Source organism: Streptopelia decaocto, assembly GCF_964273445.1.
Source record: "Streptopelia decaocto genome assembly, chromosome: 11".
In the NCBI taxonomy this organism is placed as follows: domain Eukaryota; kingdom Metazoa; phylum Chordata; class Aves; order Columbiformes; family Columbidae; genus Streptopelia; species Streptopelia decaocto.
In genome coordinates, this window is record NC_138666.1 from 9,884,080 (window position 1) to 9,910,935 (window position 26,856).

Sequence of the window (26,856 nt, forward strand, 5' to 3'; positions counted from 1 at the left end):
ATATTCAGGTTCTGAATCCAAAACTGGTCAAGATGACAGAGCCCAAATAACTACTGCTTAATATGTGCTAGATAACCATTATTATAGCTGTAGAAACATGTTTTATTATTCTACTATTGTAGGAACAACAAAGTAATTTCAATGCACTGTGAACTGCATACAAAAGCAATAATAACAGATCATCACTCTGTCATTTTTGCCTCCAAAATGGAATGTTACAATACAGTGCCACATGATAGCAAAGGGCTGGGATAATCACTGAGCTCCAAAGTCTCAGGTGTCTCTTAAAATGTATTAATAAGGAAAAATTAAGAAGCACATAAAAAAAACTTGAGTGAAATCTGATAATTAAGTTAGAAGCACTGAAAACAATACCACTAATTATCTCTCTGACCTATATGGTGATCTCAAGAGATGTATCCAGTAGCTAAAATGCACTCATGGTTTTGTTAGTCAACACTTCTACTGGAGGTTCAATTATGCATGAACTGAGGAGTAAATAAGCCCATCAAATTTATTTTTATTTTAGCTGATCTCTGCATACTTCCTCACTGTACTTTTTGCTATCCCTTATTCTATTTAACTGCTTTAGTGAAAAGAATTCAGGATATTTTGATTGGTATTTTAAATCACAAGATGTTGCCTATCCCAACTGAACCTGAGGATCGTGATTTTGACTTCTGTTCCACTGCAGACTGATTTTTTCTCTTCTGGTTGACTCTCAAGGTGGTCCCTTACTCCAAGCTTCTCCAGTGATGGCAAGAAAAGTTCCTCTTCCAAAGGGCTGCCCTGGTGGTTTGTGTTCATTGGTTGGTTCCTTGTTGCAGCCACCAGTGGTGTATCTGGGTTCTTTACCATGCTCTATGGACTGCATTACGGCAAGGAGAACTCCATCAAGTGGCTGATCTCCATGGCCATCTCCTTCTTGGAAAGCCTTTTTATCACACAGCCCTTAAAGGTAAGATCCTCAGAAATACAACCACTGGCCAATATTAACTCATTCTACCATCATTTCAGAAAGACAGTGTAATGCGTTCTAAAGAACTACAGGATTTATCACATAAAATGAGAAGTCTTTGCCCCTAAAACCAGATCTAGCAGGTTTACAGAGTTCTGTTGTCTTTTGCTGACGTTAACTCATTAGTTTCCCCTATTTTTTTTGGAGTTTAACTGGTGAGGTGGTTTCTGACCAGGGAAGATGTGTTATCTGGCAACATCAGTTTAGCTGGACGGACCCCAGCACTGCGCACTGTTCTCTTGTTCATAAGCTTCAGCTGCATGAGTTCAACACAGCCAAAGCACAATTGTTCTGCAGTGCCTGGGTCCAAAGGGATCCAGTTTAAAGCCTGAGCTTCTTTATATGAAATGTGCATATGGTGAGTCTATAGGTAATTCTTTCCAGGTGCTGGGATTTGCTGCTTTTTTTGCTCTGGTTCTGAAGAAGGTGGAACATGAAGATGAAGAAAACACAGCTATTGATGGGCCTTTATCTGCACCAGGTACCTCTCTGTAAAGTGAGAAATTATTAAAGAAAGTGTTCTCTAAGGTTTTGTAGTGTTTTATGCACAAATATGTGACTCAGCTCAACTGAGAACTTCACTGATTGTCTTTATATACCTGAATCTTAGCTGACAAGGTTAGCAGGAATCAGTAAATCCACAGGTGGTGTGACTATGTGCCTATCCATTACTATTCCCCAGATCAAGGTGGAAGTGGAAACACGCCTACATAACTGATTTTCTGCCAGTTGGAAAAAATATAAAGACCACTGTATGTTTAGGTTGGATAAATCTTGCAGAACCCTTAATGAAAGAGACCACAAGATCAAAAAGATTAAAAGTTCTGAATCAAAAGAATAACACTTCCTTGTTTCTCTTTTTCCATATGTCGTTACCTCTGCAAATATATATACACACATTATTTCTTCTAGCCCTGTTGTAAGATTGCCCCAGGATACTCATATTTTACTGATATTTGACACCTTCCTTCCCTCCATCCCTGGCTCGCCTATGTCAGGAAAAAAGTAGTATTCTCCCATATGATTCATACTGGATTAAGAATTGTACAAGTGGATAGCCAACCACTTTTCAGTCCATCAAAATTCAAGGAGCATCTAGAAAAGAAAATAATAAGATGTGGCAAACTGACTGAAGCCATTATAATAAAAATTAATGAATCAGTGCTATTAGTGTGTAGTAATCATGCTTAAATATTTTAGCTCTCACGTCAGACATAAGAAAACTCAGTCATACAAGGAGGCTTGTTTTAGCTCTGTGTAGATGTCTCAGTATTCATGGCATGGCTTGCAACAAAACCTGTAACTATTCCACAACCGAGTGAAAATAAACACATGACCCAGTGCAAAATGCACATTTCGTCTAAACTGGTAGATCTTTACCTGACAAGCCATCTAAAACTCAAGTTCTCTCTCAAAGAAATTTCCCACCTCCTTTAAGTCTTGTGGTACGAAAGTCCTCAGTATACATGGTTTTCCACAACCATAATTATCTGTATTACTCCCATAAACCAAACAACTTTTTCCCTGATCAGACTCAGGCTCTGAATACGGCACCTTCTGAGACAGTCAGCCTAGAGAGAGACACTTGACCTACATCTGTGCCTAAACCTAACACACGGTGTTTGTGAGCTCTGTCCCTCCCCACTGTTTGCCTTTCTGTACTAATTGTTTCAATCACATCCCCTGTCTTCTTAAGGGAGAGCATTAAGTATAAATATTTCCTTATGATGTCCAAAGAAAGGAAAAACAGGACATAGACAGTCTGTTGACTGATTCCAGGGTTTACTGTTCTCACCCACAGGTGATTCAAATCCTCTCTTTGGACCCCGAAGGGACAGTAGAAGCGACATTTACCGGCCACCTCCTGCAGCTGACGTGGAGAAAATGAAAATCAGCTGCCTGAAGGAGCAGAAAGCATTTGCCCTCATCAGAGAAATCCTGGGTATTATCTATATGTTGACTAGCTTGTTTTATTCAGTAGTACTCATCAATATTTTTACATCACACTATTCTCTTGGGTGAAAAAGTTTTAGCTTATCTTTAGCTTCCTGCCCAGCATTCCACTGCAGAGCCAGGCTGTTCAGGGGCAGCTGGAGCTGAACAGAGCTGGGAATGTCAGTTGGCTGCAGTGTGGTTAGGGCTTGATTTTGTGGTAAAGAAACACATTACAGACCCATGAGAGGTTGAAGAAAAGTTAGGAAGGGTAGAAGGAGGTCAACAGTTAAATGAAGTTGATACCAAAAGAGCAGCTGGAGGCCATCTTTGGAGGCCATCTGTCTAAAAGCAGATAGTATTTATACATAATTATTTATACTCTAATTTTATTTCTTCTAAAAACAATGGAAAAATTACCTCAAATTCAATGGAACAAAGTTGGACTGCTAATTTTATTTAGAGCTATTTACTACTGGTGTTCAGCCAGCCTTCCCACTTATTTCTCAACCACCACTCCCAGTGACAGGCTCAAACTGCAGCACATTGAAGTAGCTCGTGTAAATTCATTAGCACTGGTCAGTCAGAGTCCAGCAAAGCATCTCCTTAACCTAATAAGTGATGACAGCAGTAAGCATTCATGCAGTCTATTTTGAACAGCAGTGTTAATTCTGAGCTCACATGTGCTGTCTCTTCTTGGTTTTTTTTCCAGCCTATCTGGGGTTTTTATGGATGCTGTTACTGGTTGCTTATGGGCAGAGAGATCCCAACTCCTACTACTTAAACAAACACATTGAGAACAGCTTTACAGATGGATTCCATGATGTCTACAGTTATCAGGACTTTTTCACGTGGGCAAACACTACCTTAGTCAAAAATCTTTATGGATCCTATAAAGGTGCAGAGTCATGTTATTTCACTTTGGCTTGCCAGATTCTGAAACATTATCTTTTCTACATGTCCCTAACTTGCATGTGCATATCTGACTGGAGAAAGAGATGGTGAGCGCACAAGGCTAGTGGAGATTCTTATAATGTGAATACTAGTGGATAATTAAAACCCCACAGCCCAATCCCAAGTTTAATGTATGCTAATATATTCCTTCTCTTTAATATAAACCAGAAGTTCTGCACTGTAATTTAACATTTTTCACATTTTACATTACTTATTCCAGATATTCAGATAAATGTCCCCATTTTACACGTGTTTCTTTCCATAATACAAAAAATGAATGGCAGACAGGTGGCACTATAAAGCTTTTCCTCAGGAGAGCTCTGTTTGCACCACAACTTGGGTCAATGTGAAGCTATTTGCAATACCACCATGTTTCTATCTCACCATATCCAGTAATTAAGAGGACCCATTTTCCACCTCACATTTAAGAGTAAATATTGAAATAAATTAACAGAGTTGTTCACTGGACATGACAGGCACTCACCAACTGTGGCCAAGTGAACATAATATACAGCTACTGTGCTGTGTGACTCTCAGAAAGTCCCTTTTCTCCTTCAGGCCTCAGTTTCCTTCTGTATAAAATGCAGACAGACAATGATACTGAACTCTATTATCTATGCATGTTATCTAACAGCTCAGTTCAAATCAACACTAGGACTTAATTTTCAGTACTATTTTGCCTACACTGTTTTCAGAAAAGAATCTATAGCAAAATATGAATGCATCAGCAAATCATAAATTAGATGAAGAAATATCAGTAGTAGTTCTGTCATATCACCAGTGCTGCTCTTTTCCATCTCCCGTTTAGGATTCATCACAGATGGCAATTCCAAGCTGGTGGGTAGTGCTCGGATTCGCCAAGTACGAGTGAAAGGAGACACTTGCCCTATTTCTCCAAAACTGCAGCACGTGATGCAGGAATGCCATGCTCCATATTCCCTACAAACAGAGGACACAGCAGGTTATGGAGAACACTGGAATTCTTCAGTCTCTGATAACTCCTCTGACTTGAGCTCAGCGTGGCAGTATCAGAGTCAGTCCCAACTGAGAGGGCAGCCCAGCTGGGGCAAACTTGCCATCTACAGGGGTGGTGGATATGTCATTCACCTGGGAACTGATCCCAAGAATGCCTCCAGGTACCACCTGCATGCTTGTAAATGATTAGTGTGTCTGCTGTAGCATCAGTCATGCTCTTTCCTCTACCCTGTTCCAGATTCATTTCAGATGGCATCTTGAGTTTTCATGCTGTGCATTGTGCTGAATATTGTAGATATTACTGTCCTGCCATCATTGTAATTTATGTCCCTATCACCTTGCTCCATGTTAGGTAACAACCAGTATCCAAAATTAGAACCTTTTGCTCCTAACTTACATGCATGGATTCCAGATTTACATAGCTGCAGAAACACACAATGTTGAAAAACTAGTAGAACAATCCTCTCAAAGTAGTATTAATCCAGTCCTGGATCTAGTCCAGCCTTTAAATTCTAAAATACTGAATTTTCTAAGGGAACGTCAACAGTTGTGACAAAATAATTTAGCCTAAATCTTGTTATGTTAATCTTACATTACCTTGTTACTATGCCTGAACGATTATATGTTTGCCTCTTTTTATATCATAGTAAGATCTGTGAAGCTTCTTTATCTCTCTTTAGTGTTTATATTCCCCAGATCCTTGTAGACAACTTTGTATCTACCTTAAAAGAGAATTAGTGAAATTGTACCGGAAGTAATCTGTGTGTGAACATGAATAGTAACAGGGAATACTTTTAAAAGTGAAATAACAGAAAATGAGGCCTTGGAACAGGGCAGATAAGGGACCTGAGATAAATAAGCAGGAAACATTATCCCACTGGCGTGGAGATCCAAACTTACAGATAACTTCTATGTCGCTAGAGACGCCCGTATTTGTACAGGAACCTATTTGAGGTAAATGATCAGATACCTGAAGCATCTCAGGTTTAGCACTGCCCAATATCTGGTACCTGCTTCTCCAGAGGAGCCAAAAATAAATTAACCACTTAGACTAATAGTGCAAATATCCCCTATCTCCAGACCTGACAGACCAGATGCCCTCTTGAACATCTTACCTTTGGTTTACTCCTTCTCTATGATCATGTCCAAATGTTCCTACCCTCTATGTGATGCTGTCTCTCTCCTGTATGAGTTAGATCACTGGGTACCCATTTTTTGGCAGAATTCTCCAGTACCTCTTCGACAACGTCTGGCTGGACACCTTCACAAGAGCAGTGTTTGTTGAATTTACTGTCTACAATGCCAATGTGAACCTGTTCTGCCTTATAAGCCTGATGTTTGAAACCAATGCTCTAGGTAAGAACCTTTTTTAAGTTACACATTTCTGGAGACAGCAAGCAATGCACATATATAGTGCAGATTTACATGCTGTCAATATTTAGCTAGTTCTTTGTTCAGTAAGCAGAAGTGTTTTAATAAATCTAATAATGACAGAATCAATGCAAAATTTATAAACCACTTATGAAAAATGTAGCATCACAGTAATATAGACTATAATGGAATATCATATGTTTGTTTATGCTGTGGTCATCTGCTGATAAAGAAAACATAGTACTGAAACTTAATCTTCAGAGTTTACACAACAGGAACAATAAAAATTGTTTCCTAATAATTTCAGTTAATCAATGCAATATTAAGACAAAAAGTACAAAAAACAGTCTGTCTCTTTCGTTCCAGAAGACTTCTATAGTCATGTAATCATACAACACATAACCTGGATACAGCAAAGAAAATAGTGAAACTCAATTCTGGTTTGAAGACCAGCACTCTAAAAGCCATCGACTGCCTGAAATTCCTATTTGAGGAAAATTTCAGAGAGCACTTATAAGGCTACTCATGTAATCAAGTCTAAATCTTAGTTTGACAGTTGGATTCAGTCTCACATTGATGTGACTGCAAGTATGAAAGTCTAACTGGTGAATTAAATTGTTTGAATGAAAATGGAAAGATGTCATTAATAGAGCACTGAGGAGAACACTGTTTTTTTTCAGGGGCCTTCTTCACAAGCGCAGAGCTGCAAAGTATCCGGCTTTACCCATACACCAACAGCCTCCACATCTTTGTCATTGCAGCAGAAGTGATTTATTTCCTCTTCATTATGTACTACATGATAGTACAGGTGAGACCCAATGGCAAGTTCGGCTGACGGCATCACCTTGTGTCTGGTTTTGATTTAATTCATGACAAGTTTAGGACTGTACTTGATTTCAGTAGTGCTGCTGCTGACTCACACCAATGGCAGATTGAATTAGATATGTATGTGTATTAAATTATACAGATACAGCCAGATTTTATTTGGCTGGAATGCTTCTTTTGAGAATGATAATGAGAAATTAGTGAAAGATGTAGTTTTATCGATGTGCTTTATTGCGGAGGGGATAGCCCTGCTCTTTGTATGATACAGAGTCACAAGACTGAAACAGGAAAACTCTTTTCCCAGGGAAAACAGATGAAGTCTCTGAGATGGAGATACTTCCACAACAAGTGGAATCTCCTGGAGATGGCCATTATACTGATTAGCTGGAGTGCTCTGTTAGTGTTTGTGAAGCGGACAATCCTTGGGACCCGAGACATTGGCTACTACCAGGAACACAAAGAGGAGTAAGTACTAACAGTGGTTGGTGCATCCTTTGTCAGTGCTATTTATGCAGATATGAATCTGTTTTTCTTTTCTCCAGACTGAACAAACACAGTTCCCACGTCCTTCTCTCGTATGTCCTGTACCGTGACCCCCAGCCACCTCAGTGCCCTCCACTGGACCCAATGTCCTCCTTGCACTGGGGAGCCCAAAACTGGACTCAGTATTCCAGGTGCAGCCTCGCATCTGCTCAATGAGAGGGAAGAACAGACACTCCCTTTAACCTGACAGCTACATTCTTGCTAATGCAGCATGCGTATATCATATTGGTATATGTCATGTGCTGTATTAGCATCCACAATTTATAAAAGCTTTTGTGGTCACCTCTGTTGTAAACAAAATTGTAAGTACAAGAAGTGTGCTCCCTTTATAAAGGGTAAATGTAAGTATGACCATGCTTTTTTTCAGCTAACATTGAGTTGACTTGTCTCAGTCACAGATCACAGCTCTCCCCTCCAATCCTTCACTCCATTCCTTACAGCACCTTCTCACACATCCTGATAGAAATTAGCTAATCCTGGCATTGGGTTAGTGCATCCCATTGGCAGCACAGCACCACTAACCCATCCTCTCAACTACACATGCAGAGAAGAACCTGTCTTACTTTCTAAGGGTCAGAATTTGATAGTAAGTTTGCATTAGCTGCATTTAAACTGTGACTTGCTAAAAATAAGCAGTGTTTGGGCTACAGCCTAGACCCTCTCTCGGCTCTTTCTAACACTGATAAAAAAACTCTGCCATGTACACCGGAGGCTTTTGTGTGCACACAGCAGGAAGAACAGGCAGAAACGTTCAAGCCAGAACTCAAGTTAGCTGTCCACTGAAAACAAGGACAGAGTGACTGGCTTTTCCAACATACTCATTAATGCACTTCAAAGGCTTCTGTGTGCATGCTCTACTACATCTTTTCTTTTTTTCCAACAGCTGTGTAAGCTTTAATGAAACAGCAAGAGCTGATGCAGTTCTTGGCTACCTGATTGCATTCCTAGTGCTTCTCTCCACCGTGAAACTGTGGCATCTCCTGAGGCTCAACCCTAAACTAAACATGATCACTTCAACCCTAAGGAGGGCATGGGGTGATATCTCTGGATTCATCACTGTGATTGCCATCATGTTCCTCGCCTATTCCATTGCGGTGAGTACTACTGTGGTTTCTGTTGTCTTCAGTCTGCATCCAGGTATTGTCAGGTTAAATGAATTATTTCTGAAATGTCAAACTGAATAAAGCTCTCTATCTAAATCTCAGCTTAGCAGTTTGGAGCCCAGTTCTTCAGTGTAAGTGAAAGAATAGTTAAAATATCCACTTGGCTGTTCTTGGCAAACTGATATTTAGTACAAGAGTCAAACACTGAGATGAAATAATGGATTCTTTGTGTGTAATAGGTGTGACAAAGAACTAAGTACAGGAAAACTCATTTTCTGGATAAAGCATAAATTGGGAAAAGTGCAGCAAGTGACATTTTCCATTTGGCTAGATTTAAGTAAGAAATAATTATTTTTCTGCCTATTATAGGAATATTTATTATGCAAATAAAACTCTTTTCATTCTATTTAAATTAAAGAATTATTAGACTGCAGCTATTTATGTATATTTACCAGTTTAGCTGAAATGTTTTGTGCAAATCTTCTGGCAAAGTGATGTGGGAAATTCATCACATCTCAATTGCAAAATCACCAAAAAAGTGGAAACTCTCTCAGCCAAATCCAAACTGTCCTCTGCAGTGCAGTCCTGTGGCAAACGGGACCTGCTGCCGTCTCACACTGAGTCCACGTTCCTCACCTCTCCCTCCAGCACCGACACTCTAGCCGAGTGGCTTTAGGCACTGACTGGTGTGGCCACAAACTTTACAGGTAAAGTCAGTGATCAGATCAGTTCCATGACCCAACCTGCTGTCACATCATGCAAGTGACAGAGCCATGAAAGAAAGAGGCAGAGGGATGGAAAAAAAGGTGAGACTGCAGCAGACCCCATTTAAATCAGACACCCAGGCCCACAAGACATAAACGGAGAAAACAGCATCTTGGTTACCGAGGTTGCCTGTTTGGAAGAATCTGTGCACCGAAAGGCAAGTGTTTGTAACTATTATTAATTTGGTCAATTCTGCAAGGATAAATCTGCTACTTAGAGGTGGGCTAAATTACTTTTCTGATTTTGTCATGTATTTGCAGACTTTTTACATTTTCTAGTGGCAAGCTGAGCAAGTATAAGACTCTCATATCTAGGATAAAAGGTCTTACAGATCAACACAATCACAAAGGGCGAATCCAGTTCTTAGGTCTAGCTTAGTTTTATTTTATGACCTTGCCTGGTGAGTCTCCTGCTTGTAAACCAAAAAACTGCAAACCACCAAAAAAGCTTCATGGCTCTGATGACAAGCTAGTAGGGCTTTCTCAGAATACGGTACTCATCAGCTGATTTTGCAGCAGGGACTCTGATCATGACACAAGATATCTCTTCTTTCCTTCGCAGACAAACCTGATATTTGGCTGGAAGCTCTACTCCTACAAAACTCTTTTTGATTCAGCAGAGACCATGGTTAGTCTTCAGCTGGGAATCTTCAACTATGAGGAGGTACCATCTCTGATTTTGAGAAGTTTATCACTGTGTAATTCGCATCGCAGCTATCAAATATGCTTTGAATCAGCAAACAGAAAGACTTCTAATTTCTGCTAGATGATCTGATTTTGCAGGCTCCACAGTGCTTCCTAAAGCAGACACCTTTTGTCATCAAGACAAGAAAGACACCAAGTGAAATATATCTCTCATCCCATTTTGACCATCAGTAGGATTATCATGAAACTTTCATTGAGAAAGATGCTCACATTTTAACTAGATGTTACTTACTGATTACAGAAAGTTTTGAGCAATTTCCTTAGAAAACTACAGACAGAAATGTGATGCCCCGCATTTGTTCTGAACACACATCCAAGTATAATATATGTAGCTATATTTATTAGCCATAGGTATTTTCCAAGACAAACTCCTTATTGTGTCTTAACTGCTTGTATGTATGTCATTTTGGTTTTTCTTTTTTTCAATCAAAATATGATGTCTTACCTTATTAATACTACAGGTCTTGGACTACAATCCAATTTTAGGCTCCTTCTTAATCGGATCCTGCATAATTCTCATGACATTTGTGGTACTGAATCTGTTCATTTCGGTGATTCTAGTTGCTTTTAGTGAGGAGCAGAAGCACTACCAGGTATGTTCATCTAAGTTCTCCTGCCTTTTTCAACCTTTATTGTGCAGTGTTACTCATGATATTGGTATTCCACCATTGGATGAAACCTGTATAAGCTCAGTCCAACTCTTAAGAAGTTAACGTATACTCATAAAGCACGCCTTAGACTTTCCAGATTTATGCTGTCCATTTCTGTTCAGACAAGTCCTTGTTGAGATTTAGCACAAGACCTGATTTGTAGCCTTCTTCTCCCATACTAAATCCAGCAAAAAAAGTCTTAGATTTGTGTCCCAGCTGCATTGAAATCAGTGCCAAAACTGCTACTAAAGCCCACAAGGACTATACAGCTTCTTTTAAAAAAGTCACTGCAAGTGCCTGACCCATTCAAGCTATTGATAGCATAGTGCGAAATCCAGCTTAGTATTCCAGTACTGTCCAAAATGCCTCTATGTTTTAAATAGTCGTGGGAGATGAAAACAAAGGATATGGACAATAGCAAACAAGATATATTTAGTTTTTCTCATTGTCTTGATCTAGAAATTTGGGGGTGGCTCATAGAATAGACCACTAGTTGTGGCAAGTGGACTCCAGGCTCCTGTAGCAAGATTTCCATGGGCTTTGACAGAGCCGAAACTTCTGTAATGTCCATGCTCATCCATGCTCATCTGGGACTTTTGTCTTGATAAAAACCTTGGCATGATGTTTTGCTTTGGTAGTTACTCATGCTTTGCTTGAAGTTGGCTTATTTCACCTCAAGCAGAGATTTTCTTGTGGGTTCGGCAGAGCCTGTACCCGCTTCTGGTCTGTGCATCCTTAACTTCTTGTTGTTATTTCAGGCTTCGGAAGAAGAGGAGATTGTTGATCTAATGCTAACGAAAATTTTCAGTTTCTTGGGGATTAAATGCAAGAAGGAAGATAAGCCAGTCACTAATGATCGACTGAAACAGCCTGTCAGCAATTAAATGACAACCACAATGAAAAGTCGCTTTGTTCGCGGATGAAATATTTACTTTTTAACACCCATCTGCAGCGTCTCGACTTAGAATATGGCTTCTTACTTAAACGCTGTGGCATTCGACACATTGTTGTTGCCTGATATTATGGAGTATTAGCAAAGAAATAATGCTAAATCTCAGATAAAGCATCTCACGTGCCCTTCATGTAGACTTAGCATCTGTATTTAATAAACACCGAGCGTTTGTTGCACCGTTTGGTAAAAAAAAAGCCTGCTTTCTGCCGAGCGAGCGCCGCGGAAAGATGGCGACCCCCTCGGCCCGCCCTCCTCCCGCCCCGGGCACGGCGGCACAGCGGGTGCGGGGGCACGAACCAGCCCCGCTCCCCGCCGGCCCTTCAGAACCCGCTAATCGTGCCAGAGCGCCCGCTGAGGGGGCCCGGGCGATAACGGCCGCCGGTAACGGCCGGCCCTGACGACGCCTCCGGGAGGCGGGAGCTCCGCACGGCGCCGCCCCTGGCAAAGATGGCGTGGCGAGCGCTGCGGCGGGTCGGGCCGGTGCTGGCGCCGCGCTGCCCGCGCCTCTCGCCGCTGCTGCGGGTGCCCGCGGCCCGGAGGTTGGTCACCAGCTCGCTGGTGCTGTCCGGTGAGTGGCGGCGGGAGGGAGAGCGGCTCGGCTCTGCGAGGCGCCATGGATCCCTGTGTGTCAGGGCTCCCGGGAGCGGAGGGTGAGTGGGTGGGCTGCAGCCGGGCCGGTCTGTGGATGTCGCCGCCGGGGGAGTGGTGGCGACCGGTCCGGGGAGGGCTGAGATGACCCCCTCCTGGTTAAACTGCCCGCTCCCGGGGTGCAGCGGTCCTTGCCCGGGTACCTGCCCTGTGTTTCGGCTGTCCGTGCGGCCGGGAAGGGCACGGCCGGGAGGACGGGGATGCTGCGGCCTCCCCGAGCCGGCTCCCCTGCAGCCGCTGGTGCGGGGGTTTCCACACGGAACGGGGCAAAGCCTCGCAAGATGGCTGAAGCCTCTGCAAGGGCTCGGAGCCGCAGGGGACGGGCAGCGCTTCCTTGGCCGTGGCAGCGCGGGTTCCACCTGCCCCTTCTGGAGCTGCCGCTCCCGTGAGGAGCCGGGTCACCTCCCTCCCTTGGCAGAAAACTCTTCAACCTCCCGTCCACGCTGCAGTTTTTCAGCAAAGTGGCCCTGTCCCCTTCTTGGCCCCAGCTGCGGGCGTCGCTGAGCGGGCCAAGCGTGGACAAAACAAACTTGAGAAATAAAGAGCGGTTCGCTTTTCCTCGGCTCGTCGCTCTGGAACAGCTTTTTTGGCAGCTCTGAGGAGCATCAGCGGCAGAGCCGGGTGGGCCGGAGGGCAGCTCTGCGGCAGCCCCAGCAGTGAGATTGGGCTGCCAGGAAAACTCAGCCGGATTTTCAGGGTTTTGGGGCTGTTTGGGCTAAAGGAGCGTGGGTTGGTGTCACCAGCCCCTGCGCAGTGCAGCCGCAGGAGTGTTAAGGCAGGAGGTGAGTTTGCACATCAGTGCTTGCTGTGGTTTTGCACTTAAGGTAGTTAATTCTGCAAGTATCTGCTGCTGTCACAGGTCTCTTTGAATGAAAGTTAGCTACACAAGTCTGACAGACAGAACCTGTGGCACTTCACAAGACACTAATGTTGCAAAGGTAGGAGAGAAGGAGAATATGCCATAAAAGTAATGACTGTCACTACAAAGAGGTCATAAATTTCCTTCCAGATAATCTTTTAACCTGTTTAACTGCTTTCTGCTACAAATGAATGAAACAACATTTATTAGTTATTATTTGCAAATTGAATCAAGATCTAAGCTTTTTTCACTAATTGTTTAATATACCCATTGTTTTTCTGTAGATATAACTTGAAGGAATAACATAAATTATGCTTTTGTTTTAGGCAGAGAGGAAAAGTTTTGTATGCCTCTTTGTGGAGGTGTGAGTTTTCTTTCACGCTTCAGGTATATATTTATGAAATATTTAATAGAGGCAGGCTAAACTAAATGAAGGGCTGAATTCAGAATGTGCTAGTTAAGCTGAAACCAGTGTCATGTTGAAATGAATGAAGCCAGAGCAAATTTAGCTGCTCTGAAAAAGAATGCTCACAGAAGAGATTTGGGATGCTTTGACATTTAAATTCATTAAATTTGATTTATTTTAACGGCCTGGTGACATAAGCTCAAAGTTCAAATTTTGAGATTACTTATTAACTCTTTTTAATTTGACCTTTTATTTGCAGTGGTTTTTGTTACAGGGTTAGAATTTTTCATTTTTCACTTTCTAAAATTTTTGCTACAAGAAGCTGATGCGCTCTTCCAGCTGTTGCGAACACTTTACTGCTGTGGTCAGAACTGATCATGGAAGTCTTCTCGTTTTATCTTTTGGGGTTTTTTTAACCTTGCTTTATAAACAACTTTTATACAATATTATTATCCTACATAAAAAGATATTGGTTGGCTTCTTTGTGGTATGTGTAATGTCACAGATGTTCAGCTTGGGTTTGGGATTTTGTGTCATTCTCTGTTCTTACGGTTCATTACTCATTTCTGATGGAGTTCCTATTACCCATGTGTTTAATGTCTTGACCTAAAATTATCTAAGACATTTGATTTCTCCTGTTCATTAGAACGTGTTCTGATAGATTTATGTAGGTATAAATAATACCAGCTAAAATTCCTAGGGGGGGGTTGAGTGATATTTAATGGAAAAATACTTTGTATTTTACTCAATTTTTTTTTTTTTGTGCACTGTACTTACAAAAACATGTCTTGCTCTACTGAGGTCTATAAAACTCTGGCCGCCTTCAAAGACAAACCATTTTACCTGAGACTTGCTTCTCTTACACGTGTTCAGACATAAATAAGAGGATCACTACACTTGAAACAGCTTAAAATATGACTGAGTTTGAGTGGAAAGATTTTAGAAGGTCTGCAGTGAGAACTTCTGTTTTCCTTCACGTACAAATTTAGAAAATATACAAGGATTTGCAGAGGTGCAGTTTCTCCAGCGGGTATAAGGAGTCCAGCCTAAAGGAGAATTTTGAACTCCAAAGGAGGGTCAAGCTGCCCTCCCCTGGCACTTATCACACAGGGAGCTCTCTTTAAATTGTCGTCTCCAGCTGCTGAAACATCCCTTACCTGACCGGATAGGTGCCTCACGTGAAAAGTTAAAATAAATAAAAAATAAAAGGAAGAAAGTATTTATGGGGAAACTATGGAGGTGAGAAAACAGACAAAGCAGGTTGAAAATTCACAGAGTAAGAAAAGTTCTAGGTAAAAAGTTAGCAAGAAAAACGTTGCCTGTTTCACTTCTTTTAAAGTTTCTCTGTATGACTTTATAAAAAGAATTGCTTGTAAGAAAAGCTGGTACAAGCTGCCCTGAATCTTAGAGATCTAAAACATATGTATGATTGTAGATTGCTGTGAAAAGGCTTAACAGGGTCTTGAGTCCGCTTATTTTCAAAGTGTACAGAATAACTACTGTGTTCTCACAGGGAACAGTGTGAGCAGGGAGCACATTCTCTTCCCTAACACTTTCCTGTATGAGTTGCATTATTAATTTGCCCTGTATTAATTTGCCTTAATTTTACATACGTTGGTGACAACATTACACAGGGAGAAATAGACTCTATAGGAAACAGCGGGGAGGGAAGGGAACAGGCCGCTTTTGCTGGCTGGGTTGCAACTTTTTTACTTCAACTGATGGTTCTATTCAAGTACTTTGAATGAGATGCTGTAATGCTGACACGGTTTCTAACAAGTCATTAACACTGGCCTTCCCAGGAATAATAAAGCGGTTGTCAGAAACAGTAAATATTCTTGAAAAGCTGCTATGCTGTCGTCAAAATGCATAATTATGAGTAAAGTACACATATATGCTTTAGTTTTATATTTTTGTTTAAAGTGGAACAATTCCTTTTGCTCCTGTACTTTATCAGTCTCTAGATGATCACACAGAATGAATAATACTCTGAGCAGAACACCTAGTGAGCTTCTAGCCTGTCCCTAACCCTGGCCCCAGAATAAAATGCTTCTGTAAATTGTATGTGCTGTTTAAAATATTTTCCAAGAAAAACAAACAGAACTAACCTCAGAAAAAAGACCCCCCCAGTTTAAGCCTGCAAATGTGTTACTGTATTTAAGTGAGCAACATGTCACTTATTTCTGAAATATCAAGTTTGTTTCATTTTAGCCCGCAAATTCACAGACAAGCATGAATGGGTATCAGTTGAAAATGGCATTGGAACAGTAGGAATCAGCAATTTTGCACAGGTATCGATCCCTCCCCCCTTACCCAAGTCTGCAATATTTATTTATGCATACCTGCTCTTGTCCTTGCTCTTTGGACAGTCTCTGTTTTTCATTGTTCTAATCGCATATTCTATACACTGAGCATGATTTTAGGACTTGGATCTGTCACGTTATTTGTGAAGTGAATGCTGCTTCACCACTTGGATCAATTCTTAATCACTTCAGATTGAGCCTATGGAGAGCTGAACTTGATGAGAAACTTAATGGTCCAGCAGAATGTAAAACCTCCTTTATTACTTCAGTTCTTACAGGCCCAAGGAGTTTGTGGCTGTGTGGAGAGGAGAACATGCACTTTTTAGGCCAGTTTTCCCATGAATGTGAATATGGTGCAATCCCTCTGGCTAAAGAACAATTGTGACTAGAAGTACAACACGGCATGTGTTTCTCACTCTAGAATGGGAATTCCTTTGGATTTTTTGTTTTACTCTTGCGCAAGTACTTGATTTGGAATAGTCACAAGCAAATTCAGGAGCTTAAAAAAACAGAATGTGTGAAGCTACCAGTGAACTGGAATTAATGTTTCTTAGGACAAGTGGCATTTCCCATAATCTCAATTTTGTGTAAATAACACTAACACTCTATAAAGTCCCTGGTCTTTTGTGAGACATTTGTGGGTGAAGGGGCAGAAGCCTATTCTGCTTGAGCCGATTCTTATGGTGATAAGGCTCCTTATTAAGTCCGTAAGGACAAACTGTGTGCCAACAGCTCTCTGGTTGTCGCTGCCTCTGGGGAGAAATCGCTGTGTTTTCTTTTAAATTGCACTGGAAGTAAATGCTCTGTGCTTTGTAACAGAAAGAGAATTCCCCCAGATCACTGGAAACTTTGTCCTTTAAAAGCAGTTGTTACTTAACGCTGCTAAGAAGATGAGCAGATGTTATTTCTCATTCTGTCTGAAGAAATCTGTATATAAACCTTGTACTCAGCCTGAGGGTTATTAACACTAATAGATAAACAATAATTTGGTATTTGGGGCTTGATAACAATATAGCTTTTTCAAGTTAAATGCTTAAAAACTGAAAAAAATATGCAGTCCTTAATGAGAACTAGATTTAGAGACAGATTACTTATACACAGATTCTAGTGTTACAGATCTCTCCTGTGTATAGTTTCTTTGATGTATGCTTTGATGCTTTTTGTTTTTCTTTTAAGGAAGCACTAGGAGATGTTGTTTACTGCAGTCTTCCAGAAATTGGGACAAAATTGAGTAAACATGGTAAGTTTCAGCTCTGATTTCTAATCAAATAATTATTCTACTCATCCCATTCTCCATTTGCAAAGATGAATTTTATGAAGTAATCTTTATGTTCCTTAATCTCATTATAAATCTTTTGAATGCAAAATAAATGCAGGTATTTCTATAAGAGACAGCTTTAATTTTGAATTCTCACTTTCAGACCATGAATGGTAGCAGGAAAGAACTGCTTGTTATACCGTGAAGACATTTATTTTAAAAAATGAGATATTCAGAATATCTTTTTGTAATAATTTTATCTATGCTCTGTTTTTACAACATTTATGCTTTGATTTGGACTTGCTAGTGTTTAGGCTGGCTTATTTGTAATTCTGCAGTTACACATTTCGCAAGTTGCATGATGTGAAACATCTGATATCAAGCTCTAATTTTTCTATGAATATGCAGACTCAGTAATTTTTGGGTGTCAACACATGTTTTTGCTCATTAATGATGTACAGATTGTCACATTCTTAATAATTCAGTTATGTAATTTTCCACGTTAAAGAAGAGTGAGTATTAACAGGTAAAAGGAAAAGCTTATTCCTGTGTTTACATGGAGAGCTGTCCTGCTAGTACATGAAGATTGTCATTAGCTTCAGACGTGGCAGAAAAAGAATGTAGATTTACTGAGGTAAACTAGCAGGCCTTTCTTTTGCCATCTTTCTTGTGGAATAGGTCTGGATGGAACTGTTTAGGCCAAATCTATTACGTCGCATTGAATGGTGAATGTTGGACAAAAGGTTTTTCTGTTCAGGGCTTTAATTAACCAACTCGTAGTTTTGTTTCATCTGAAGGAATTTAATTTCCCTTTAATTCTTCCCTTTTCTACCCGTTCTGGCCTTAGTCTGATTCCAGGCTTTTCCAGAGCATGTTGTTCTCGGATCCCTCGTGCTGATGCTCCTCCAGCCTCTGACTTTTTTGCTCAGGCCCGAGACGTGCGCTGCACCGATGCTGCTCCAGGCACCGCTTCCATAACTGCCTAAAACACAGCAGAAAGGGAAGAGCCGCGGGGTGATGCCAGCGGGGCGCTTCTGAATGCTATTGTGTGTTTTCCAGGGAGTGCAAGTGTAACACTCGATAGTGTTTCTGAAGAAAAAAGTGGCTGTGTGTATTTTGTAACCAAATTATATAGAAAAAAGGTTTAAATTGTAGATAAAAGGCACATTTAGGTCTCCTGCAGCAAGAGCTGCATGTTGTTCCTTCTAACCCGGTATCACATTGTAGGCTGTAGGGCTTCACTCAAAGGATTAGCCACATGTAAGAAGTTTCCATCTCTTCTGTAGTAGCCAGCTAGCTGGTGTTACGCAAGTTCCACAGAATCATTCAGGAGCGTGAACATCAAATTTAATACTGCTGATCACTGTCATAAAGTTGGTGACTTCAGTATTTTTGACAGTTTTTGTTGCTCAAGATCAAGACACTTCTTCCAATGTCTGGGTCATCGCCAGAATGTCTGACTAAAACCAAAGCGCTTTGCATTTTCCTCTTAAAAGCATTCGATCCTGCTCTGTGTTTCAGATGAGTTTGGAGCCTTGGAAAGTGTGAAAGCTGCTAGTGAACTCTACTCGCCTCTCTCAGGAGAGGTGACTGATGTTAACGCTGCCCTCGCAGATAATCCAGGGCTTGTCAATAAATCTTGTTATCAAGATGGTAAGATGTCATTTTTATCTTTCAATAATGAATACTGCCTGAATTCTTGCTATCACACACGGCTCTGCAATTCCTAGTTCTTTTGGTTTAATGGTATAGAGGCATAAATTGAATATAGTTCAAGCCGAATAAAATGTAACATGAAAGTATTATTGTAGTCCTGTCTTTGCTGACAACTTCTTTACAGTGCATTTGTTTCAGACATAGACTGTATTTGAATTTAAATCTGTTTCCCTTAATTGCATTTCTCTTGCTCTTGTAAAGCTCATGACACTGAGAGGTCAGGCTCTTTTACTCTTTGTAGACAGTGTCCTTAATGCCACTGTCAGAGACAGTACTAAATTATAACAGATAACTGGTCTGATGCCATTTCTTCTTCTTCAAAATGCCATTTCTTACAACAGGTTGGTTGGTTGGTTGCTTGTTCATTTCCTTGAAGTATCGAAACATTGTTTTCCCTACACAAGAAGTCCTGTTGAATCAACCAGGGCTTTGTGCCCACTGGGAGTACTTTCCTAAGGCAATAACATCAATGAATCTTTCTAGTAGGATATCAGCAACTGTTTTTAATTTCTTAACTACAGGTTGGCTTATCAAGATGACTGTGGAAAACCCTGCTGACCTTGATGAATTGATGAATGAAGATGCCTATGAGAAATACATAAAATCCATTGAGGACTGAGCTGGAATAATAAAATAAATCCAGATAAAATATTTGTGTCATTTGTCATCAATCAGCAGAGAACATCCAGTTTTGGCAACCTGAAAAATACCACTCATGATCCCATATACAGACCATAATAATTGCAGTAATAACAATGTTTAACATCCGCATACTTGCGAGGGCTTTTTTATTCTAAATTAACTGATTTCTTTAACTTCAGGATGTTATCTATGATATTTTGGAAACCAATTTTTTTTGGCTAAAATATATACTTCCCAAGATTCCTTTGACCATCAAATTTAGTAACAACAGCCTTAATATGGTAATTCTGTTGTAGGCACCTGACTGTTCTTGTAACCCGGACTATGGCTTTCCCTTAAATACTTTTTTGTTACTCACAAGATATTGAAAAGCAGTGTTTCCCTAACTTCCTAATATCTTTCCTAATTATAATTGCAAAGATGATGCCAAAAAAGAAGCCATATCAACTACCTCTTTTCAGGATTTTTACTTCATTACGGAATTTATTAGTCCTTTATGTTTTTTCTTCATTTTCCCATGTAATCAAATAGTTCTGCTTTCAAGGCACAAAGGTGTGGTCCTTGTCTTCTGATTTATGTCCTTTCTTGTATGCAAATTCATGCAATGACAGTTTATCAAGATTCTCAAGTGGATCGTTTAGGCTGTATTTTTTTTGTCTGGTAAACACTACCTATGTCACAAATAATTAAGGAATTCTGTATCTTGTGCTTAGCAGTTGTGGTGATTTCAGAGGAGTAGATACTTTTGAAAATGGTGTAATCAGTCATAGTTTGACATCTAATGTATCCATGTGTGTCTTTAAGATCAAGTAGACACACTGCAGTAAGGACATCACAGAATGAAAATAAAACTTTTGCTTTGCAGACCAGTAAACTAAAGCAGCTCATTCCATTAGACTTGATATTTAAAAGTGCACTCCAAGTTATGTGACATCCAAGGGGTTGGTTGACTTGTACAGACCTGCACTTTAGGAAAATGTAATAGTAAGCAGAGTTTTGGTCTAAAACTTTTTTTTCTGCAATTTGAAAATAGTGATTAGAAGCTAAGCACGTAACAGGAGCGAAAACCAAGTATCTGTAAGTTGATCTAAGAGGAAGCAGGGGAACGTTTAATCCATATAAGATGACAAAGGCAAAATTTGTATTCCTTTGGAAGTTACTTTCAAAAGCACAGCCCTGCTAAAGGGCAGAAATACACCGCAGGTTATCAAAAACCTTTCTAGTTATAAAAATGTAGGGCTGGCTTTTAAGATCTGAAGTGATGTCAAAGTAATTGGTGTGGCTTTTTATCTCCAAATGCTAAGGGCTAATTTTTCCTGCACAAGTCAGAGATAAAAGCCCTGCCAAGAGAGACCCCACCGTGTTTTTAAGATAAAACTATGTTCTCCATAGGAGTTAAACTGCAAAGTGACTGAGAGGGAAGAGCAGGTTTGACTGTTCCATGGGAGTGCTGACTTGGCAGTGCCTGATAAACAAAAGGCTCCAGTAAACCTAGTGTAAATGCTTTAAAAACTGTCAGTACTGATCCATTATTCATGGTATCGTGCAGTATTTATTGTGACAACGTCCATGGCCCAGAGTGCTGGGAGCTTGATCCTGGTCTGCAGCCTCCCTGTGCTGGTTGGGATGTTAGACCCCCCTGGGCACTTCCCAAAGAGAAAGTTTGTTTCAAATTAGAAGGAGTTCAGTCAAATGGAGATAGGAATGCATCAAATTGTTTCAATATGATACTGTTTCTTCCACCATATCTTTTTTCAGCTACACTAGAGAGTAACATGCCTTTCATTCCTTGCCACCTAATATATGACTGTTTTGGATCTCACTTTAAAGGTTAGTCCAGAACATTGTAATGCATTTTTAGAAATGTTTTCCCTTAAAATGTTTATATTCTTTCCTTTTGATCAATAAAACATGAATTAGTAATTTCTGTAATCCCCTACGGAACAGTAAAACTGGCAAATCTGAGCTCTTCCTGAAGCTTTGCCCTCATCTGTGTATTAGCAGCATTCATAAGGTTACACATGAGTTAGTTACAGATAAATAACAACTTTCTGGAGAAACTCCCTAAAACAAAATTCAACCTTTTGTCCATGGTGTATGGCTGGAAAATGGATGGTCTTTTGCTTAACGAGGAAGACCAGGAACCTCTCTATCCCTAGTTCTTTTAGGGTTTTATATGACCTTAAAGTGATTCATTAAATCTCCCAATTCCTCTTAAGATAGCAACAATAATACTTAGGTGCTTTTCTTTTGTGGTTTACACTGAGAGCTCTAGTGTTCTGCAGTTATTTAGGTCAAGGGATGTTTATCAGAGCAAATATTTTGATATCTTTCTACAATCCACTCACCTACCTGAATTACGCTGCCAAAAGAATGCATTCACCAGTGTGTGCTCCTACAGAAAACGAGTAAAGGAGATGACTTTTTACAAAATAACCACTTTATCTGTGACCTCTCAAGTCTTGATCCCGAGCTTAAGAACTTAACACTCATAATTACTGGATACTAAACATTACAGACTCAGTAGAGAGATTTGTTTTATGGCAAATTATGATTTCCATACTTCTCCAACAACCAATAGTTATGTCTCTGTATCTCCTAGGGGTTAATTATATCATCACCTTTCTTCTTGCCAACACACACTTCGCTTCTGTTCCTCAAGTACCAACCTCTTTATCCCTCAAATTATCTAATTGAATAATAAAAGCTAATATTGGAAATAATTTTTTCAATCCATATTTAGTTTTCTAGGATTTTATCAACATCAGTCCTGAGAAGATCGCATACATCAAATTCTGTCTGGTTTTCTACCATTTAAGTGCTGCCTCTCCCTGACTCATCATGTACATAAATACATATCATGTAATTGTTACTTCTCACCAGAGGGGAAAAAAATCAAAACCAAATAATAATGGTGATGTTTTGATGAGCATAAAATAAGGGTGATGTCAACTTCACTGTCATTAATTAGCAATAAGACAATTACCTAAGCAGCTCTGATGATTAGCAGTGCCGCAGATCTCAATGTCCAGCGTTCCCTGAACTGGTGTCTCCTGTTTCGTTTTTCTTCCTACTGATAGATCAGGAATTCACAATCTTCCTGTAGCAATGGCTCCCATCAGAGAGCTTTAATACTTCAAACTGACACATAAAGGATGTAACATCTATCTTCTTGTCAGCCTAGTCATGTGGATAAACACAACTGTGCCAATAAATCAATCAAGAATGATCCTCAGCTGAGAGCGTGAGGCTTTTCTGTTGTGCTGCTGGGAGTCATCACACGCAAGAGACAAAGGAAAGTGCATATTTTGGAGAAGAGAAAGAAAAACCTAAGAAGGGTGCATAATTAATTAACAACACGAGTTCGCCAGTGGGTGGAATGCCCCAGCTTGTCAAATGGAGACATGCTTATTTAAATAATTGCAAGTTTAAAAATAAATTATTGTGTAATTTCGCCACACGGTGGCACACTGAACGCCTGAACAGGCATGGTAAGGAGGCCCATGGGCCAGGTTTTCCAGTTTAGGTGTTTTAGTGGGGAAATGGGACTGGACTGATGGAAACTGAGCACCCTTGGGCAAGCCATTCCCAGGGAATATGGTCTCATGGGTGTCAGTATTGAAGGACTCTCGAGCAATGTCCATCTGTGTAAATTACCAGCAGGAGATGCTGCAGGTAACACAGACAAATTTTGAGAGCAGCTTAGGAGTGTCCTCACTATAATTTTCTCCATGTCCCCCACACTACTTGAGAAAGTGTTAGAGGAACTGTCCTTGGCAGGAGAATTCAGTCAGTGGTACCTGGAATGGTCGGGTTTGTCTCACGGTATTGATGTCCCTCTCTCCCTGACACAGCACAATTCAGTCACTGCAGACCTGGTCTATTTTAATGCAGTGCAAGTGTCTGCCATCCTCTGCTATTAGGCTGCTTTATTTGTCATTTGCTTATGGTGATTAATTATTTATGCTATTGAATGTATTTTGCTTTGAGATGTGTTTTAATGCAGGTACAGCACTTGTACCTTTCTCTAACCATGAAAATCAATCCACAAGACAGGAGGATGAGTCTGCACTTCTCAGGACCCAAGAGCACTTGTTTTTCAGCCATCACTCCTCTCCCTTCTTCACTGCATGGGTCTGCATCAAGAGAAAATAACAGAGAATTAAGCATTCTTGGCAATTCCGTGATATAACTGGTGTAAAACCACCATCGCATGGCTCTTCTTCTGCAATGTATCACCCTCATCTACAACTGAAACATTTTTGCAGCTTTCTGTTAGACTAAGGGGCATTTCCTACATCAGGTTTGCCTGGTAAACATGTTAGACAGCCAAGAAGAAAATTCAGCTGTTCTAAACTTTGATAGGAATTTTTTTAATCTACCTCCCATACCATCCACGGATTTAAAGATAAACTGAAGGACAACACAATGTCCCCTGTGCCAATTCAACCCATCAGTCAGACCAAAAATTGCTGGTGGATTCCAAGAAGTGCCCAGAGAGGAATATAAGAAACAAGGATTGTTATTATTATGTGAATACTTCATACATTTTAACACTTATTATTAATTACTATCTAGTGTATGTAATTCTGATTAATAATCAGATGAATTACTGTAGTCATATTTTGTTCCATGTAAGAGTGGGAAAAAAATTAATCCAAGACTAAAGAACAATGTAAAACTATACTTTTTTTTTTTTTCCCATTTTAGAGCATCATGACTTCATTATAATCTTCACCCAGAACTGTACTCTCATTACTTCAGGATCACTCAAGCCTAACAGCAGTTTTCAATTCAAAACATATGCCTTACCAAAAAGGAAAGGGAAATTACATTCTATTATTCTAATTATTACAGTCCAATATTTGTATAATGGCACTTTAAGAAAATAGTTCTGTAATTTATGTGAGCTAAGAGTTCGTTTTTACTTGAACTAAAAGATTAGATAGATGTTCAATCAAAAAACATTCCCTCTGGAAGAAAACTGAGATCTGGGGCTATGTTTTAGTTACTTTGCCCTTCCAAAGAAATCCATGAAAATATTAACAATAATACAGAGACAGCTAAGCAGATATTTCTGAAAGAATATAGAAAAGTAAGCTGTACTAATTACATGAGAAGAAATGTGTAACATTTTTTCTCCTTATGGCTGTATGGGTTTTATCTATTATAGAGAAGGCTTAAAAAGTGTTGGTTAAAAACTGTTCTTGACTTCCTAAGATAAGATGCTGTCTACAGTGAAAGACTGAAAACCAGTGAGTTATAATAATTAAATAAATAGATATTTTGAACTCAGCAATTACATTTGGAAGAGTCCTTGCAATTAATGTACCTAAGAGCGAGATAGCCTCAATTTTTGCATCACCAGTGGAGGAAAATGCACATGCTGGTTAAAGAAACAGCTCGACTGCAGTTACTGCGGAATACACATGGGGCTTAGACCTCCTTCAGCATCAATACATTTAAACTGTTATTTTTTTTAATAAAAATCACAGTTCTTTTCACACATCTCATCTGTTCCTTCTATGAAAGCCGCTCCCTCCCCTCCCGAGGGCTGGTATTGCTGTACTTTCCAGCACCGAGCACAGGCTTTTACCAGCTAAATGCTGAATTGCACTTGAGAACATTTCAGCTGCTACCAGCAACCAAAATGATGCAAAGCCAGGACTAAAGTTAAGACCAGCTGGTGCAGACGTCCTGTTCTGAAGTACAGACTGCTAAACTATGTCTGAAACAAGGTTAACAACACAAGACTATACAGACAGCTGCATATATTTACACCCACCGACAATCTTGTCTTGAAAGATGGTTACACTTCAGAAGACCAGATTCCCAGCATAATTCAATACACTGCAGCTTCCATAGAGAACGTTCTCAATGGAGACTGCCCGAAGACAAGTCTCCTGGAAAATCTGGCCCAAATGTTAAATACTTGTCTTCAGATGTGCAGGTACATCACATTGTGTCTTCATATGTACAATCATGGTTTGTCAGTTAAAAAAAAACAAAAAGAGGTTTACATTCACCACATGCTCACAATTTGTATCATTAACCTTTAATGACAGCTAGAAGCTACAGGTTTATAAATATATATTTTTCGTAACTGTGACAACCAGTGACTAGATGCAGTTTTGGTGGAAAATAGTCTGAAGTACTGTAAGGCTAGGTAAATTACAAGGCATTATTAGAAAACATTGATTTTGAACATTTGGTGACATTACATTATTTTTACAAACATTAGAAACAAACATTACTTGGTAAAATATAAATATTGTAGAAGAAACCATAACCAAAAGTAATTTCCTAGTTAAGTACATAGTTAAGGAAGAACTTGGTGGGGTTTTTTAGACAATTCAAGGTAATTCAAGGAAACAGTGATAAAAACTTGCATGTTACACTGTCCTCAACAGACAGCAGCTCCATTACAGAGAGAAATAATCTGTGTAACACTATAAGGGAGTTCGGTTTGCTTAAACCACGCCAAGAACCGTAATTTTCTGTCACAGCAGTCGATGTCCCTGCAGTACCCCTGGACTCCAGTCCAGATGCAGGCAGGTTTTGCACCCAGGCAATACTAATTTTATATCAACCTTAAAACCAAGCCAGTTCCAGGACGTACACAAACATTTGTTATACCACAGTTTAGAAACTGCACTTGGGAGTAATCCCAACCAATTACAGTTTTGCTACTTTTGATCAGCTTTAAAAACATGTATGTATATTAGCTCTTTGAATTTAAAATGATCATACAATTTGGCTTATTTTTTAAATACAGAGATACAAAAACTTTAAAACTCACAACAGTAACACAACTTTTTGTCCTGGAAGGTGATAAAGAGTATAGTGTAACGCAGGAGACTTCATTACACAGTTTTATGAAATATTGTCTTGTTATTGTTATTCAAAGGAGTATGATTGTGATTTAGTGAAGTCAGACTGGACAAAAAAGAGCCTAAATATAAAATACTATTTAAGACATTCCATTTCCTTAGTGACATTTTTAACAGAACATTCTATACACAACACACCAGTACAACAACTATACCGATCACGTTAATCCTTAACAAAAAAACAAAAGAACCGGACACACGAAAAACCCACAAACAAAAGAAACCGACAACAAACAGGTGCACCATAATATTGCATAGAAAGAAATCCCTGGTATTAATACACTGCAAGGGAGACTACGTCTTTTTCCCTGCCTTACTAAATCGAAGCACATACGTTTTTAA

The 26,856-nt window shown here is 39.8% G+C and overlaps 2 protein-coding genes across 2 annotated transcripts in view; both read left to right on the forward strand.

Annotated features, from left to right (window-relative positions):
• The window catches only part of LOC309444815 (polycystin-1-like protein 2), a gene marked incomplete at its 5' end in the record, with an annotated part of 38,859 nt that extends 27,045 nt beyond the window's left edge, over nucleotides 1-11,814 (forward strand). Inside the window, 12 exons of the mRNA XM_082062948.1 lie at nucleotides 727-958; nucleotides 1,403-1,499; nucleotides 2,820-2,960; nucleotides 3,663-3,848; nucleotides 4,713-5,040; nucleotides 6,102-6,235; nucleotides 6,931-7,058; nucleotides 7,380-7,540; nucleotides 8,502-8,712; nucleotides 10,048-10,149; nucleotides 10,652-10,783; nucleotides 11,599-11,814. Of these exons, the coding sequence (XP_081919074.1) occupies nucleotides 727-958; nucleotides 1,403-1,499; nucleotides 2,820-2,960; nucleotides 3,663-3,848; nucleotides 4,713-5,040; nucleotides 6,102-6,235; nucleotides 6,931-7,058; nucleotides 7,380-7,540; nucleotides 8,502-8,712; nucleotides 10,048-10,149; nucleotides 10,652-10,783; nucleotides 11,599-11,724 (1,978 nt within the window). The 3' untranslated portion in view covers nucleotides 11,725-11,814. The remainder of the gene's footprint in view (nucleotides 1-726; nucleotides 959-1,402; nucleotides 1,500-2,819; nucleotides 2,961-3,662; nucleotides 3,849-4,712; nucleotides 5,041-6,101; nucleotides 6,236-6,930; nucleotides 7,059-7,379; nucleotides 7,541-8,501; nucleotides 8,713-10,047; nucleotides 10,150-10,651; nucleotides 10,784-11,598) is intronic.
• A 404-nt stretch (nucleotides 11,815-12,218) lies between these two features.
• On the forward strand, nucleotides 12,219-19,633 carry GCSH (glycine cleavage system protein H). Its single transcript, XM_082062686.1, has 5 exons — nucleotides 12,219-12,360; nucleotides 15,917-15,996; nucleotides 17,185-17,248; nucleotides 18,788-18,919; nucleotides 19,504-19,633. Exons 1-5 carry the CDS (start codon nucleotides 12,240-12,242, stop codon nucleotides 19,599-19,601), a joined length of 495 nt encoding a protein of 164 aa, XP_081918812.1. The 5' UTR covers nucleotides 12,219-12,239; the 3' UTR covers nucleotides 19,602-19,633.
• The last annotated feature ends 7,223 nt before the right edge of the window (nucleotides 19,634-26,856 follow it).

Coding starts and splice junctions, on each gene's coding strand:
- GCSH (XM_082062686.1), top strand. CDS start 12,240: ATGGCGTGGCGAGCGCTGCGGCGGGTCGGGCCGGTGCTGGCGCCGCGC. Junction 15,997..17,184: donor GAATCAGCAATTTTGCACAG/GTATCGATCCCT, acceptor TTTTCTTTTAAG/GAAGCACTAGGAGATGTTGT. Junction 18,920..19,503: donor TAAATCTTGTTATCAAGATG/GTAAGATGTCAT, acceptor TCTTAACTACAG/GTTGGCTTATCAAGATGACT.